General features: G+C 38.2%; 1 protein-coding gene and 1 long non-coding RNA gene across 2 annotated transcripts in view; one reads left to right on the top strand and one right to left on the bottom strand.

Moving 5' to 3' along the window:
* PIEZO2 (piezo type mechanosensitive ion channel component 2) overlaps positions 1 to 18,550 on the top strand; it is a 298,924-nt gene that overhangs the window by 170,845 nt on the left and 109,529 nt on the right. The window contains exons 6-7 of the mRNA XM_027676733.1: positions 7,241 to 7,451; positions 10,057 to 10,270. Of these exons, the coding sequence (XP_027532534.1) occupies positions 7,241 to 7,451; positions 10,057 to 10,270 (425 nt within the window). The remainder of the gene's footprint in view (positions 1 to 7,240; positions 7,452 to 10,056; positions 10,271 to 18,550) is intronic.
* LOC113964449 lies at positions 114 to 12,594 on the bottom strand. The gene is made up of 3 exons (XR_003533196.1): positions 12,512 to 12,594; positions 8,564 to 8,570; positions 114 to 123 (listed from the first exon to the last, which is right to left on the bottom strand). It is a non-coding gene; the product is annotated as an uncharacterized LOC113964449 (long non-coding RNA).

The following is an 18,550-nucleotide window of genomic DNA, read 5'->3' as shown; positions in this document are numbered from 1 at the left end:
TGGTCTGCAAGACAAAAGAAGATGCGTAATTTTGGATCCTCTTGTAGATTAGAAGTCCCATTCTCCTGTTCATCCCAGTAATCTGAAATTCTTCAGGGTGGTACTGGTGAAGTACACAAGCCACTTCAGTATGAGCTGAGACAATACCGAAAATAACCACAGCACTATGGTTGGGCTATTTATCGTCCTTCTTAGGAATATGCATAATGGTACAATGTGTATATTATTTGAGCCAGGAATTACTCCATATAGGTGCTATGTGGCTTCGTATACCTGCACTAACTTATTTAGAGTTTGTACTAAATTGTGCCTTATAGTCATAACCCAACTCTTCCTATTTCCTTTTCAGTGAAAAAACGCGTTTAATCATCCCAAGCCAAACCACCAAACTCTGCCTGTGAGTTCCTCTCTCTTTGGCATTTGGCTTACATGCCTGACAGCTTTTTGAAGTCAAGATGTGAAACTGTGTTTCCATGTTGGCCAAGTTGAGTTTTGTGCTGAAATCACTTGATGTTTGCTCAGGTGCAATGAGTACATTGGGAAGTGAAAGAATCTTTGGCCCTTTCAGTACAATATCTATTGTATGCAGGATTTAATGAGTTGCCTTCCTGTTATCATGATTCAGAACTGTGCTTTTCTTTATTAATTTTTTTTCATTTCCTCTTAATGCCTCTGTCCCTATGTGCTTCCGGTAAATAGCTGATCTTTTTTTTTTGTAATGAATGACTCTTTCCCGCAGGAGATTTTACTGCGGAAGTGTATGTATGTCATTCATTACTATAAAACACTACAAACACATTGAAAGTTATTTCTGATAGTACATCACTGATAAATTTATCTAATACTACTCAAGCTTTAGCACACTTGAGATGTATTAGTGATAATTTTTTCATTAAGATCTATATGACTTAATTTAGGATTTTTCTCTCCAGTAATTCAGTTGAGTAATATAAATTATTGAAATAAACTGTTTAAATTCCAAAAAGGCTCTATCTCATTAATGTCACACCTATCAAAATGTTCATTACAGTCTCACACTTGATTAGTTCAGCACATTTTGTAGGGTCTTTCCCTGAAGTCAGACAGTTTTCTTTTTATATCCTGGCTTGCAGTCTGCAGCCTTCCCTCCCCGCACAATCCCACGTGTGTGTAGCGTGGTGTTCCCCTCTGGCTTTCTGTAGACCAGCCTGAGCTCCCTTTGAGCATCCCATGTGCCTTGCACAAGATGACCTTAAAGAGATACTCTTGCTAAGCAGCCCCGTTTCTGTAGGGATCAAGTTGAATTACATGTGGTAATTGTTTATGTGGAAATGTTTGAATTTATTTTGTGGCAGGAAAAGCAGGGACATCTGCTTCTCTCTCACATGCTGATGCTTTCAGAACAGCAGTGGTGTTCTTCTATGCTTTCTTGCAAAATTGGAAATTCAATAAATGATTGCCTTAACATGGTTTAGTATTGACTGCAGGTTAAAACCACAATCATTTATTTCACATTAAGGGCTTGCAGTTCCTTTGATGATAAAAGAAGTAGTGGTTAAATTTCTTTTTCGGTTTTTCGGCTCACAGCTGTGTCTGTCTAAAGAATACTGTGTTATTTTGATTTTTTTTTCTATATGCACATATGTATGTGTGCTTCTAAAGGCAAGTACTTAAATTAAATCCTCCTACTGCTATAAGTATCTCATATTTAAAGATAAAGGTTGGAGACCTTTTTTTGGGAGGGGGAAGATGTTTTTATCGCAAACTTAAAAGTATGAACTCAGTCACATTATAATAGGTTGACTGCAGCAGCTTAGTTATGATGGAGGCAATAGAACTAAAACAAGATGAGAGTGTCTATTTCTATTGTTCTGCTGGTTTATTTGAATCAAATAGCTTATCTCAGATCATTCCTAAACCAAGCCATTCATTACATGGGTTTTTTGAAATGAGAAGGTAGTTCAGAAACTTGAGCATAGTAATGGGTTGAACAGTCATATAAAAGATGTCTGATAGATAGTATCTGTGCTGCTTTATCACAGGTATGTAATAAAAATATGATCTCTGATTAGAGGGAAAGAAATAGTTATAGGAAATGTTCCTTTAGTTAGAGAATCACGGTTTTACAGTAGCAGTGTTAGCAGGGTGCTGTGAGCATGTGCCTCAGGGCACATAAACTGTGGGGCAGCATGAAAATCCAGCCCACTTTAAAGAAACTGGTGTGGCTATCAGCAGCAGGGGTTAGAAGTCTGTGCTGAGGTTTGGGATACTACAGCTAGAAAAGTTCTTATGAAGATTGATTAACATTGCCAGAAGGAGAGAGACCATGAGGCTTGTGTTATGGCTTGCTTACTCTCGTATCCTTGCAAAGCGGTTGCAACTCTATGTTCTGCAAGCAAATCATGCACCTTCATGCTAATGTAGATCATGAAAGCACATCTCTGGTATCACCTGCAAAAAATCACATGGTGTACCACAATGTATGACTCTGTCCTCCTGCCAAACCTACGTACCTGTAGCTGTTTGGGTAAGGCTTGGTGAACTTCACTCAGTCTTAGCTTTCATTTTCTCACTCCTCTCTGTTTGTTTCCCAGTTCTGGCTGTGAGGAAATGTAAAAATACTGAAAAGAGGCTATTTTTACAACATTTATGAGCCAACTGGAAGGAATGAGCGCCTGAACTCACATGAGAACTTACTCTTGTGAGCTTAGTAGTGCATGCTTGAGAGGTCTCGATAATTAATGCAATGTATTCACAGGGATAGGAGTTGTGTCCATTCTGAGGCTTGCATATCCTTAGTTGTAATAATTCCAGTTAGTTAAATTGTGCTGCTGTCATTATTTGAGTTTTTGAAGGGTTTAATTTGTGTGTCCTCTAGAATTGAAAAGTCAATAAAGGAGCAAATTTGTGTTTTCAGACACAATACCATTAACCGTAGGTATGAAGCAAGGAGTGTACTGAAGCAAGAATGAGTTTTAAGTTAGAATTAAGGCTTCCTGTTAGTAAATACAGCTCTGGGACTAAAGGATATCTCTGTGCAGTAGTGTTTATACTGTACCAGATGAAACATTTAAAAGTTGGATGTTGAAAAAGCAGCCCCCAAAGTAACTAATGGACATTCTGGCCCTGGCCACAATACTAGCTGCCATAGCTGCCACAGGAGCTGTACTGTTTTCTTGCCTGTTCTCTATCTCAGTTTGGCAGTTTAAAAAAGTGTTGTACAATAAATACTCCCGGGACTTCCACGATTGCTAAAAAACCTAAACTGCGTTTAGTTTGTTTATAGTAAGCCCTGAGACCCTGCTCTGCAGAGCAAAGGTCATGGAAACACATGTTTACGGCTTCACAAATGCTCTATACTCCTTGAATGGAGAAATTTATTTGATTTAATCAGCATCCACAGGGATCCTGTAATTGCATAATAGGTAATTTATTATGGAAGTAAAAGTATTTTTCTAACTGTAGCCTATGTAACATGGTTTTGTAGCTTTAGACTAATCCACATAGTTAAAAAGAGCTTTGCAAAACAGTCTGACTGGAGTAATGGTGTTCTGTGATGAGCACCTACTTGTATGGCTATTTAATCCTTTGAAAGTGTTAAAACAACAAGCACATTATCACCATGTTGGATGTAAAAACTGTTAACTGTTTGCCTGCCTTCAGCAACTTGAAGTGCTCAATGTGAGAAACTGGAAAGCCGGCCCAGATAATCCAGCTAGAGAGTGGTGAATATGAGAGTGGGGGAATCCAAAGTTTGTTTTTTTGACATATGCTGGAACATGGCCTTTCAGCTTCTTCAGGAAAGGAACATGGCCTTTCATCTTGGATACTGACTTACAAACCAATCTTTTATATACAAAAAAAAAGTCAAATCTGTAGTTCTTTAACTGTCATAGTCTTTTTGCTGAAATAATCATTAACTGGGTTATGAATGACACAGACAGAATAAGGCTAAGAACTATGGTATTATCCTTAAAAGAACTTGCAGACAGGGAAGAGAGATGAGGAATTTAACCCACCTCTTACACGTGGTATGCTGGTGCAAAGCCTGGGTCTCTGAAACCAGGCAATCCTTGCACAGCCTATCATTGATAATTCCAGGTGTGCTGAAAAGTTGCAAAACAACATGCATCTGTTCTGAAAAAGCTATGTGGAGTATTATGGTTGTTGTTGATAACCCCATTTGCTAGCTTGTCTTAAACTGAGGAGAGCAGCTGAAGAACTCCAACTCCAGACAGACTTTTGCAGTTTTAGGAGGAAAACTTGGGAAATCAGTTTGGTATTTGCTGGGGTTCTGAATGCTGAAGTTTTCTTTCCTACATCTGATGACCTCAGTAACACCAGAATTAGGTTTTTCTGCCTTTCCTGTGAATGTTTGTGATGTTCTTACTTCCTTCTTGAACTTGGAATTAATATTTTCATATATAAATAAAAGTGGAAAACCAAAAAAGTTAACTTGTTTGGTAACTCATCAACCTGCAAGCTTTCAGCTGTGCTTGAATAAGCCTCAGTCCATGGAAAGTTTGGACCATCATCTCCTTCTCAGCTTCAGTTATATCCTGGTCCAGTGAAATATTCTCTTCCCTAGTGCTGTGTCATACATGTCAGAATTAGATTATTAATACTGAACTCTTAAGGCAAAATGTAGCCTAAAGATTCTTCAGATCAATGAAGCAAGAGTGATTAGCCTGGTAAAGTGAAAATAATATGGTCCTAATTAGGATAGAAAATCCAAAGATCAATTTTGAGGAGATCAAGATGTGAATTTGGGCATTTGGCACCTGAGGTTTGGAAGGCAGGTGGGGGTAAGAGACAGAAAAGGATATCAAGTCCCACCTTTCACTGGGATGTTTTTATATGGTTTCCTTGCTTCTGTGTCCTCCTTTTTATTTTGCTATTTGAAGGTGATTTGTGTTTTCCTCCAATTTATACTTAAAAATATTTAATTTTCCCACAAAAATATTTTTGGCTTCTGTTTGGAAAATATTTTATTGTTTTCTTTTGTGACTCTTCAGACTTTTATTTCCTGTTCCTGCCTATGTATAATTGTGTTATATCAGCAATCTTAAGCTCTATAAATATATGAATCGTCTTCATGTTTAACATGGATTCACAGTAGTCAAAGAGAGGTGAATTCTGACAACCTCCCATGAAATAACTTATTTATTTTGAAATTATTCCTATACATTTTTTTAAGTAAGTCTATGTTTTAGTGCATATTGTCTTCAGCAACCTGAAGGCACTAGCTGAAGAAATAAGGGTCTCCATCACCTAGACCCTTGTATAGTAAGCATACTGTTTCATAACCTTTAAATGTCCACCAGAAGGTTTCACTGGTCACTGGTCACATTAAGCTCAAGGCACAGAGCATTAGACCCAGTCCAGGAGGAGCCAGATTGGGCCCAAAAGGACTGAATGAGGAGCAGGTTAATCTAGTAATTACGACACAATCAGAAATTATCATACCTTTTGCCTATTATTTAACTTTCTCACTGAAACAGCTGAAGAGGTGAAAGTGAAGGCAGAATGTATTGCTCAGCCCCCTGTCAGCATTGTTTCTGAATATTTAATATTTCCTATCCTTTAGATATGAGCAGCAGTGATGAATGGACAGAAAATCTCTTCATGCTGCATGGCTCGAAATGTGGGGACTGCATGTTTGGGCTGCCGTCCCTCTATTGTTTTGCATAAGGATCTAATAATTCCTATGTTGAGAGCTGTATAAGTGAATGGTGACAATAAGAAAGCAATTAAAATTCTACTGTACTCCATTTAAAATGAATATAGCTAGTGAAATAGTGATAAGCCAAAGAGAAAGGTAGATTTCCCAGATCAGCCCTCTGCTGTATTTAATACATGTTTCATTGTCTGTAAAATAGAGACTCTTGAGAATAAGCAGGCTTGTTTTTTTCTTCCCTGGGCATTCACAACAATGTGAAAGCTCTAAAGTAAGAGAAGATAGCTGGCAACAAGCTTAAAGGTGAAATGAAATAGTCTATAGGGAATTTTGTTCCTTTGGGAATCCACATAATGTAATGGTACAGAAGAATTTGGTTAAGTCGGCTGAGAGTTCATGTGTTCCTGCTGCAATCTTATCTGTCAGTGTGGAATTTTTTCTGCCAAAGGTCACCAATAAATATAAAACTGCTATTCTGATGAAAAATACCAATAGTTTGTCTTTCTTACTTTCACAGAGAGAGATACGGCTTGGCCAGAACTAACGTTAGCTAACTCAAGTTTAAATTAGTGCCAAAGTTATTCTGTATTACACCAAGTGAGAACCTGGCTCAAAACTATTATTTTTTTTCTTTTTTTTAATATGCCCCTACATCTCTGTGAATGACTAATTTTTCCATAAGTTGTGTCTTTGTGGAGGCCTCTTGCTAATCCTTCAGATTCTCACTGTGGGTTGATGATTTAGTCTACATCACTCAATAGCTGTATATGTCTTCTGGTCGCCAAGATACGATGGAGACTTGATGGTGAAAACCTCTGCCAAATCCTAACAAACTGCTTAAGTATGACGGGCCTTTCCTTATTTTCTCTTTTCCACTGTGCAGTTCTAAGCCACTGGTCTTATTTTCTGCTAAATTGTTGTAGATCACTCAAGCTTTCACTAGCTCTCTTGCTCACTTTTTCACCTTTTCTTTCACTGTCAGTGAACTCACCATTTCTCACTGTCTCCTCAGTTCTCTGCTTAGTGTATTTTTGCTTTCTCAAACTTCAGTCAGCAATGAGCTATCTGTCCATTTATTTTAGGCCTTGTTGCCCTGTCCTAGATCACTCCTACTTGCCCCATTCTAGGTTTTGCATTTAAAGTTTGAGAAAGGGTTAATGCAAAAGGGTTTGAAAAGTGAGATTTATTGAGCAACGTCAACCACGAAGGGACTTGTGCTTACTGGAGCTTATAACTGAAGCCACTGAGGCAAAGAGGCATTTAAAAGATAGTGGATAACAATATCCTTATCTTGCTAAGAATGCTGAACTAACCAAAGTTCATGTAAAAATGAAAAAGCAGACTGTTGTGCACATGTGGGAGGACTGCAGCCTTTCTCAGAAACAATGCAGATCTGAAGCGGGAGCCATCAATGCACAACTCTGGCTTTAGTGCATCTTTCTTAGCTCTCACTGCTTGGGATAGTCAAGGGTTATAGGACTTCATTGTTAAATAATATATGCGTGGTTTTTAATTTCAAATTCCTTTATGTCTCCCTCTCTCTGTTTTTTGCATTCTATTTTTCTTTCCTTCCTTCTGCTTTAGGCTGCAAGAGAAAAATTAGAGCCAGATGACGCTTTGATGTATGAAGAAGATCTGGATGATGAAGACTGTGGAGAAGCAGAATTTGAGGAAACCATGAAATTAAAACTGCTGCGTAGAATCGCTTCCCTAGCATCCAGACTGAGGGAGTTTATTGGCAACATGATAATCACCACTGGAAAAGTTGTTGTTACAATTTTACTTGGTTCAGCAGGTTGGTGCATTTGAAAAATTTCCTCAGGAGCCCATTAGATTATGCATTTAACAAATGAGTTTCAGCACTTTGGTACCTGTGGGAGTAACAATGGAACTTTTTAAGGGAAAAGAAATTGCTGCTGATTTTATTTAAATTGAATTTTTGGCAGGTATCAGAATATGCTGAGTTGCTTAAATTTTTTGTACTGATACTGTGTGGCCCTATTATTCTGTTTATGACTTTCACAGTTGCTGTTGTATTCAAATGGTAAATGGGGGCATATTATTAGTGACTGTATGTTGTAAATATACACATATATTATTTTTTTTTAAAGTGAATTTATAGATTTGGTTCCATTACTTCCAAGTGTAAAAAGCAACTGTATTCATTAAGAAAAACTAGCAAAGAGTATTCAGTTGACCATGTAGTGTGTAAAAAGACTAATAAGCAGACTTCCTGTTGGTTTTCAATGGAGTCAGTAAAAGTAGTTGTTTTGATATGATATAGCCAACATTTTTATAACACTTTTGACTTAGTACCACATAATCAGCTACAGCCAGAATGGAAGTGTACAAATCACTGTAGGTTGTAATTACTGAATTCAAAAAATTGGATCACGGAGTTGTAAATTAGCTTTCATGTGCTGGCTCACGTGTTTGAATGGAGTGTTTACATATAAAGTATAACTGTATACTAAATGAATAAGTATACCAGTATATGAAGTATAAAACAAGAGTACAAAAAACGTTTGATACTGAATGACAGGGACTGGTCAGGTGAGGCCCCTTTAGTAAGGCAGACTCTTTCTTTAAGGTAAGATTATCTAACAGCCTTACACGTCGCCAAATGCAAAGAAAGAAATCTAAAAAGGGAAAAAAAAAAGTGGATCACCATGATGCCTGACATGAGGGAAGAGAGGTGTGATTAAAAAAAACCCAAAAAACCAAACAAACCGGAAAACCTGATGCCACTCTGCATGGGTGAACATCATGCATGGAGGGTGAAATAGAAGGATCATGCAGCAGTGACAGGGAGCAATTTCTTCTGAATGTTGATGGGCAGCTTGCCTGTGGAGCTCCAATGCAAGCCAAGAACCGGGAGGTTGTTCAGAGTAGAGTTACAAAAAGGACTTGAGGTCTGAGAAGCCTGTTTTCCAGAGAGAGATCGTGTGCTTAATAAGTTAAATACTTCCTTACTTACCATGCCAAAAAGATGAAGGGTGATTTAACTGCAGCCTGAAAGTACTGACAAAGCGATACCATTTTTTTAAGATACCTCATCTAGTAGCAGTGATAATAGGAGCCAACACTTAGGTGGTAAACCTAGACAATTTCAGACCAGAAATAAATTTTGAATTTTTCACAGCCAGAGTAATTGACCGTAATAAAAATTTGGTTTAGGATATAGTGGATTCTCCTTCTCCAAAAGTGCTTAAATAAAGACAAAGTGTCTCTTTGAAAGAAGGAAGGAAATAGTTTCAGGCTCGAGGCAGAAATTGCTGGGTTTAGAGCACGATAGGTTAAAGACTTGGTCTCAAGTATGATGTGAAAGATGTGATGGTGGAGCTCAGGAAAATGACTGTGGATACAAGTCCTTACAGTGTCTGGACTCAGCTCAACCAGGGACCGACCCTTGGAGCACTGCCCCCAAAAGACATGTCAATCCAGCACCTGGCAAGGGGCAAATCCTCCTGCTGGAGTGGCTGGCTCAGTTGGAAGGCTCAGCTGCAGGGCCAGCAGGCACATTGGAGCTATGAGGCACGAGGAGCCTGCAGGTCTGTCCAGAGGAAGGGGGCTCCTAGATGTGTACTAGTAAAAAGCTTAAAAATAAGTTAAGGCAGGCCCCCCTGCTAGCTTTGTTATCATTTCTTTAAGAGTCCACTGGGCTGCTGTGCTGTCTGCAATCTCTTGTCATTTTCTCATAGTTGCTCCTCTTAGACATGTATGTCTTTCCTGCTTCCTAACTTACTTTTGTGGGCTACCCTCAGAGCATCAGGTCTCCTTCACCAGTTAAACATTTTCACAAGTGCAATACTCAGCTAAGCAGAAGCAAAAACAACATACATGTGTGAGACAGCAGAGTCTTTGTCATATGTAAATAACAAGTTTCTAGGAGTTAACAATGAAAAAAATCAAACATTTACTGATTATTCTGTGGATTTTATCTAAATCTCTTACTTTCAGTATATGAATCAAGGTTTTTTTTGTTTTAATAAGTTATCTCAAGATTTGTATGAGAAGGCTTTGCACTGTTCGTTCATCATGACATTTTAGTATCTTAAAATTCATACACTTGTGGTCTCAGGCTGTGCTGGCTGGCCTTGCAGCCACCTTTCTGTTTTTCTCCATGCTTTACGAAACATCTTTACATAGAGAAGATTCTCAGAGGAAAGCCTGGAGAGTGGTTGTGTTCTAAGATATGGTAAAAGTGAATTAAACAAAACAAAAAAGAAAATCCTACTCTTCTATTCTCAAAGTTAATAGCAGTCTTTAGAGCTAATTGTAATAATTAGCATAAACCTAATTGGGTTAAATTTTTTAATACACTTCATTTCAAACTTAAGGTGTAACAAATGCTGATATTTCCCACACTTTTCCAACCCTCCATGTTTTTATTTTTACAGGTATGATGGTGCCATCTTTGACCTCAGCTGTGTATTTCTTTGTATTTTTGGGTCTGTGCACATGGTGGTCCTGTTGCCAAGCATTTGATCCGCTGATATTCAGCTGTCTGTGTGTATTAATGGCTATATTCAGTGCAGGACACTTGATTGGACTTTACCTGTACCAGCTACAGTTCTTTCAGGAGGTTGTTCCACCGAAAGATTTCTATGCCAGGTGAGAGAAATTCCTTTCCTGTTTAATTGTGGGCACATGATGCAGTGCCCCGTTATCACATGTTGGTGCAAATGATCTTCCACATAATGATTTGACAAATTTTACACATAGCTTCACGTTCAGTCTTGGAAGGCAAAGCATTTCAGATGGAATGGTTTTGAATGACAGAGTGGTGAAAGTCCAGCCTGGGCAATTGCATGCAGAGAGCTGGAGCAGGTTAGGAGGCAAAGGTGATTTTGGTTTTGGTCAAAGTGTTCCTGAGATTTGAGTGTGAATGATTTGGCTAAGAGAGGAGATGAAGGAAATAGACAGCAGCATATTTTATTTTTTTTTTGGTAGAAGAAAATAAATGCTCTGAGGTGTAATGTTATAGTGTCTTAACTATGCTTTTGTGGTGTCATTCTTGTATGCTTAAGGGCATACAAGCCCTTAGCCTCAAGGCATAAGGGTTGTTGAGATACTTCATGTGCTGTGCATAATATTAGACTGTTAATGTAAAAATTCTCCCTGGTCACACAGGACATACTGGTCTTATCTTCATAGCAACAGCTACATCAGTTAAGTAAAAGAGCAGCATTTCTAGGTACTGCTGCAGTAAATATTGATTTGCTGTGATTTCAACGACCCTTCTATTTTTCACATACTAGAATTAAAAAAAGATGAAGTAAAGGATGCGTTTTTCTCATTACTATTTTTTTTCCTGCTGGATCAGGAAAATTGGGGTTTTTTGTACGTATTTTTAATGTTGTAGCAATCCTTACATTAAACTAGATGTAAACCTTAACTTTATTTCTAGTAAACGTATTGTTCCTTTTAAGTATTAAAAGTTGAAGGTGAAAGGAAATTAGATGTGCTGTGGAGAATCAATTAATGGTTTATATCTCAATGCACAACTAAAAGCCATAAAATAGAGCTGTCTAGTTGCAGTAGCTGTTACTTTAGTACTTATTTGACATTTTATTTAGTACAGGTTATAGATGTGTGCTTTGTGATGTCATAATTGGTGACTTGATGAGGCTAATAGAGAGGGCATACCGTTGCCTGAAAAATCAGAAAAGACTTGCTTAGTTTAGGTTCTTTTGTGCCACCTAGAGGTCAATGTAGGAGAATGGATGATTTCTAGTGCCAAGGAGCTGAAATGCTCACAACTTCTCTAAACTCTTTATATTACTTTCTCCTGTATTAAGAAAAGAAAAGGGGGAATGGCTTTAAACATCTCATCAATTTGGCTGTGAGGATATCAAATCACAATTTTTAGCACCAGACAGCAATAATAGTTTCTCAAGGAAGGGAAATATGTGCTTCATACCGTTTTGCTAGAATATGTGGAATTCTCTTCATATGCATAATTCCTGAAGTCCCTTTTTCCTTTCTAGTATTTTTACTTATTAATTTTAAATTCCTATATTTTTATTTACTTCAAGTTTCAAATAATTTAGTCTCAAGGTTATTGTCTGCATTTAGTAATTTTATTTTTTTAAATAGTATGACTTTTCATTTTATGATAACATTTCATTAACAATATGCCACTTTAACTTAGTCATTAATTTTTGAAATTAAAAAATCTGATTGCAAGGAAGTTGCCCCTGCCTCAGTGTAGAATGGAAAAGGACCTTCAGAGTCTGGGTTAAAAAAAGGCCCAGTATTGGACTTCAGAGTATGTACAGAGCTTTTTTAAGCAGAAATTATTGCAGACTTTCTCTTGAAATGGTACTGTTGAGTACTTTGCCTTTTACACAGGATATCATATGAGGGACCAATATTCTAAATTACGTAAGAAATCATGTTTGAGCATAGAAAACACCAGTGGCATCAGAAGGTGCAGACTTCCATGTTTCTTTATTGACAGTTCTTTCTGTTGTGGATTTACTTCGATCTACTTTCAGGGAGATGCCTTTGAAGAGCATCAAGACAGGTATTTTCAGTGATGGGAAGTGCAACTCTTAGTGTGAGAAAAAGCCACTAATGATTTTTAATGGTTGGAGCTGGACCTATATATAAGAAGAGGGTAGAGGAGTAAAAACAAGAGACATATATATTGGAATGGTGCAGAAAAAATATTTTAGCATTTTTCATCCTAGAAGAAAATCAATACATTGCTATTTTATGTACCATCTTGGTTTGAAGCTGTGCTAAATATGCAGAGTTCCCATTAATACTAGTAGGTGGCTTTCATGGGTAAATAATATGCCGAGAAAAGAATTTGATTCCCCAAAGTCTTGCTACAAGAAGGACATTGACATGATGGAGCATGTCCAGGGAAGGGCAATGAAGCTGATGAAGGGTCTGGATCACAGGTCTTATGAGGAGTAGCTGAGAGAACTAGAGTTGTTCTGAAGAGGAGAAGACTCAGGGAGAAGCCTGAAGAAGACAAGGCTGAGGGGAGACCTTATCGCTCTTTACAATACCTGAAAGCAGGTTGTAGTAAGGTGTGTATTGGTCTCTTCTCCCGAGTAATGAGTGGCAGGACAAGAGGAAATGGCTTCAAGTTGCACCAGGGTAAGTTTAGATTGGATATTAGGAAAAATTTCTGCACCAAAATGGTCATCAGACATTCAAAGAGGCTGCTCAGGAAAGTGGTTGAATCATCATCCCTGGAGATATTTACAAGATCTGTAGACATGGCACTTAGGGACATGATTTAGTGATGGCTTAATGGTTGGACTTAGAGGACTCAGAGGTCTTTTCCATCCTAAATGATTCTATGACTCCATACAAAAGAAGGACTTTTATTTCTCTCTAAAATTTTGAAAGCTTGATCCCCAGGATAAGTTCTCCTCAGTTGCAAGGGCAGATGTGAAAACTACTCCTGTTGGACTGCTGGTGGATATTATTTCCCTTCGCAGAATGTAACTCTGGTGTTTTAAAAAGCTCCTTTCTGGGTTTGAGTTCTGAAGTTGACAAGAAATGTACAAGTGGTTTCTGATCAATAAAAAATGTGTTTTCTCTGAATAGTAATGCATTTAGCTTGTCAGTGTATCGATTGATTTCAGACTAAATGAAGTTAAACTATACCTGAACGAGCGGGAAAATTCTCAAGTTAACAGTATAATTCAGCTAAGATTTGCATCATCCTTGTGCTACTCCTTCCTTTCAACAACTTCAACTCAAAATTCAGCACTTGTGATTGTAAGAAGTGACTGAACAGTGTCACCAAAAGAAAGCAGTTTCCTTCAAAGGAATAAACTGAAATATGGTGAATTTACATATTTTGCCCTGAAACCTTATGGGATTGTACAAACAAAGTACTTCCCCCCCTAATTTAGGATATTGTGATAACAAAGCCCTAAGTGTTTGCCATAGTGTAGCAAATACCATACTAATAGCAATATTAGTAAATAAACACGAAAGCATCCATGTCCTACAAAATTTCAGATCTCCTGCTGTGGCTTTCTGGTTCTGTCATATGCAGATAGAAATGACATAAACAGAAAGACACATTGAAATGCCATCGAGTGAGCACTCTGCAGATTGGAAATGTATAGGGTACTGAAAAGTCTGAAGTATAGCTGGTGTGCCAGGGGTAGTTATGCTGGCGGCAGAGCTTGTAGGATTTACCTGGTTGCGTGTATTAACACTGGTTAATTACCAGCTGATCTCTGTCAACTAAAATGTCCACACTCAGTTAACTTAATTTATAATAGGTATATTCTGTGTTGGCGTGCTACCATATTGCAAATCTGGTGAATTATGAAGATGGGAAAACAATAACAAGAAGTATCCACTTAAAGCAAAATTACAAAAATACCATATTTCTGCCATAAAATTCTTTTCACCTAAGTTAATAAAAACAAGTCAATGAGCTAAAATTACTTTAGAAATTGTGTACACAGTGTCACAGCCTGAAAAAATACACAATAATATGTTTGCCATTTTTCATATTGCTGCCTCCTTTCTTCCTGATATTGTTTATTTTGGCAAATGGATGTAATTGGGCAAATGATAAGACCTTGCCAACATGAAGAAATAGGATCAATGCAGTGGTATGAGGTTTATCCTGAGTCAGTAAAGTTATTCCTGTCCAAAACTGTGCTTATAAGCATATTCATTTAAAGATCCAGCAATCCAATATAAATTAAAAGCTATGTGCTTTCTTAGAGTTTAGGTCTGTCTTGTATTGCTTGTAGTTTTCAGGCAAGTAATGTTCAAAATAATTTAAATACAAATGGTTTTGTCTATGGGAAGGCATCACCCTTACAAAGTGAGGCAAACCTAGGAGTCCGGGTAGTGTCATCCATTTCGCAGTGTTATGTTATTTCACATCTTCTTAAGTGAACGAGACTTTGGAATTAATTACACAACTGATTGCTTTATTGTAATCTGAGCTGGGAAGTCTAACGTAAGGTTTTTTTTCAAGAGGAAATTTTCATCTGAAAGATGTCTATAAATTTCTTTAAGAAAGACTTTTCAAATAGATTTTATGGTAACTAGTAATAAGCTTGCTTAAATGACTGTTTTATTTTTGAAGAGAGTATTACATTGATATTTGCTACAGATGGTAGATATACACTATTCAGTTTGTTTTCAGATTAATCTGAGATGACTCCAGTCGAAAATCCTCCATTTTGACTTCCATGAAAGTTTTGATATAGATTCATATTTTGTAGCCCAAATACTCTGTTCAACCAGGTTTATACATGCTTAAGCACAGTCTGACAAATATTCCTGGAGTTGTCAGATCAGGGTGGGACATCCAACTGTAATATTTTTTAGTAAATTAGGGATTAAATGTACTAATGAAATCCCATCAGGAGAGCAGATATTGCCAAAATATCAAGATGTAGTTGATTGATTACCTTGTTGGAAGTATCTTGTTTCTGCAGGGTGAGGCACTGATCTCCTGCTCTCCTGCTGCTTTCCACTGGAACCAGCAGCTGGGCAACATGTTTCACCTGAGCTGCAGCCACTGTTAATCCTTGCTGCAGACACCTGTCTTTGGCACCTGTCTCAAAGGTGACTCAACTCTGAGGGGCAGAATATCGTTAACCTTGCATGAAATTCTGAGGTTTTTGGGGTTGCCTTTTAACTTGGTCGTAAGCCAGTGTTTGAAAAGTTGGAGTATTTAAAGTTCATTTATGTATCCTATATTGAGCTGCTCTTTGGCTGCAGCATCTTTCATGCCTTCTGCCTGTTTTTTTCTTAGCCACTTACCACCATGGTACTGCAGTACCCACTGCCAGGGCAGAGTCCAGACCCTTGGATAATTGCCATGTAAAGACACCACACTGCCCTTCTTCTGTTTCCATCATCCTCTATCAACAAAACCACACTTTGTAGCTGCAGAGCATGCTTCAAACCATGCCAGACTAGCCAGCATGTTGGTTACAACGACCAGATTAATCTGGAGAGCCACTATTTCCCTCTTGCAGAGGAAGAGATGTTAGCTAATTGACTATATTCTCACAGAAATTTTGCAGCTGAGTTTCACATTAGTTCTATAATGTACCACATATTAGGAGACTTAATTCTACTTAATTTAGCCTATATGCTTTCTCAGAACTTCAGCTTCAGCTTAATTATATTTTTAAAAAAATTTTTTGCAAAGGAAGTGGATGATTCTATAAACAGCTTAGAAATGCAAGTTCACACTCCCGTCAACAAAAGATAATAATCATCCTTGCTCTTATAATCTCTGTCTTAACTATGAGGTGGCCCAGGGCAGGTGGGCTTATCTGGGCTCCTTTTCCCATGAAAGGTTGGACAAGATAATCTTTTAAGCACCCTTTCAACCTGAGCTATTCCATGATTCTAAGTTCTCTCCTTAATTGTATGATTCTGCAGAAGATATTTTGTTCAAGGATTTTGTGCACCATACGAAGTGGGTTTTTCAATATCATGCTAGGAAATCTTTCTGTACTAGACAATAAACAGGCCATTTGCTATTAACTAACCATCAGAGTCCATGCAAGTCTTCTTTTTTTTTTTTCTAATTAACTACCTGATAATGTATATCTGGTGTCCAAAAAAGATTGATGCCTATAACTATGGTTGGTGAGCAGTTACCAGATTTCATGACAGTATAGCAGAACGGTTGATTAGGTAATCCAAGGAGTGCTGGAAAATTCACAGTAAATCTTTTAACCTTCTCCATTTTGATTGTTTCTCCTTCCTAAGAGGAAGGTCTACTAGTTCTTAACAAACCTTGCATATTCTATAGTTCCCTTTTAGTGTCTTACTTCACTGTAACAAGTTGGTGTGGTTTATGTTAGAAACTGGTCGAGAATTGAGAAAGAAAGAGTCCTATTTACCGAACCCTGCTCATAATTTCATTACAAATTGAGCTTTTTTTCAGGACTGAAAAAAGTTAATATGATTTTGACTATTATTGTGTTTCACAGTTTTAACCATTCTAATAGCATTCCTATCCAAATGTGATAGGAGAACCAGTGGTGGAGTTCCCAAACAGTTGTAGCAAGAAAGCATTGGAAGCGTTGCAAAAATACTCTCTGTTGTGCGATTTACGAGTTAGTTCTGCCACATGGGCATCCAAAGAGTCATCCAAAATGAATTCACCTCTTTCAACACTTATTTAGAGGGATTCCTCAGAGATTCACTCATCAGCAGGCATGTAATAAATGTTCATACCGTGCTCACTTTATAGCAGAGTTGTACTCAATATTGATTTAAAATGGTTACCTCAGGTTTTGGTAGAAGTCCAGTGGTGACAAGAGGGAAATTGGTGTAAACTTATGCAGCTTTACCACCAAGAATTTGTAGCCCTTGCTGGTCTTTACATGATTATCAATAACTATCTCTTTTTGCTGCATACTGCAGTTCTCTAAAATGAGGAAATTCTTGTTTTTACCAGTAACCCAAGCAACTTTGAAACTCTCTGAAAAAAAGTAGCAGATGAAATAGTAAGCAAACTGCAGCATTTGTCTGGAAAGCAGTCCTTCCCACTTCCATCTCCACAGCGTAGCTCTCAGCATCCACCATAACCACCACCCTGCATCAAGGGCCAAATTTAGCCTTGGAAGAAGCAGGAACAACTTTATTCATGTTACTGAAATTGCACTACTGGTGCTTTACATCCCTTTGTCTTCCCATGGACTTGAAAGGGATGCAAACTGAGACACATATTAAGACCTTTTAAAAACAATATTTTTCTGCACATGGGACAGACCAGTTTCCGAGCTGTGTTCTGCTACAGTGGCAAGCCTGCCACTGGTGAGTGCCCTGGCAGCCTGGTGGGGCTGGCCCCAGCCACAGCAGGTTCCATTAGTGGGGAGAGGGCAGCCTTAGCGCTCCCAGTGACGAGCACATTGTGTCTGAAAACTGAGTGTAAGCTGCAAACATAAAAATCAGTCATCCTCACATGACATAATGTTGGTGAACTGCCACTTCCTGGATGTCTCCTACAACCAAATAGCTGTGTGTTGCCGTAGGAACAGCCAAAGGTATCTCTTTCTCGGATGCATTGAAATATCAAGGCAAGAGGGACAGAGGGGAATGACAAAGATTTTAAAACTGCTGATGTACTGAGATAAACTTGCCTACTGATTCTGATTCAGTTGAATTGCTTGTGCAACTAGTCTTGTAACATAGCCTTCCACTTTTGCATCCACTTAGGCAGCTGATTCTTGTGTGATCAGCATGCCTGCATGCTAACAGAAGTTTTGCTCATGGTCGAGGAGACACGGATCGCTCCACTCCCCCATACACACCATGTGCCTGTATGTGCCTGATCCCCAAAACAACACTTGAGTCTCCCTGTCCGTCACAGGCTGTCCTGTGTGGGCATGCAGAGGATGACTGTGAAAAAGTGATCCTTTAATTTTCTCTTTGTATTATTTGAAGAACACAGATCTGCAATGCTATGATCATTGAGCAAGTACCTGAAAACAACGACAGAAAAGGGACAGACAGACGTCAAGCCCTCTCCTCCTACCAGACTTGTATTGCTATTGCTCTATGGCATTAGGAAATATAGATCATAATCACCAAACTTCTCTTGGCATTACAAGCTCGTCTTTACTATTTTCCTGAGGTCTGCTCAACATTTATTTTCGTATTCTGGCATGAAGAGAAAGCGTGCTGATGAACTTTTAGCACTTATGTAGCACTTTGTGTTTTCAACTCAGTGTATCAACATTGACAGATGAATCATCCCACATTCCTTGAAAGTACGAAAGGCAGTCCGGACGAACCTTGGTCAAGCACACACTGGGGAAATAGCCCTTGTCTATGCAGGGGCAGTCTAATTCAGTTTCTCTAAACACTCAGAGTGGAAGTGTCTCCCCCTTCTTTATTTACTTGCACAACGTTGGCGTTGATCGATTT

This window comes from Neopelma chrysocephalum, unplaced genomic scaffold, assembly GCF_003984885.1.
Source record: "Neopelma chrysocephalum unplaced genomic scaffold, ASM398488v2 Primary Assembly neopelma1_22, whole genome shotgun sequence".
NCBI classification, from domain to species: domain Eukaryota; kingdom Metazoa; phylum Chordata; class Aves; order Passeriformes; family Pipridae; genus Neopelma; species Neopelma chrysocephalum.
The sequence above is the reverse complement of the archived record's forward strand: the minus strand, read 5'-3'. Positions and strand labels throughout refer to the sequence as shown.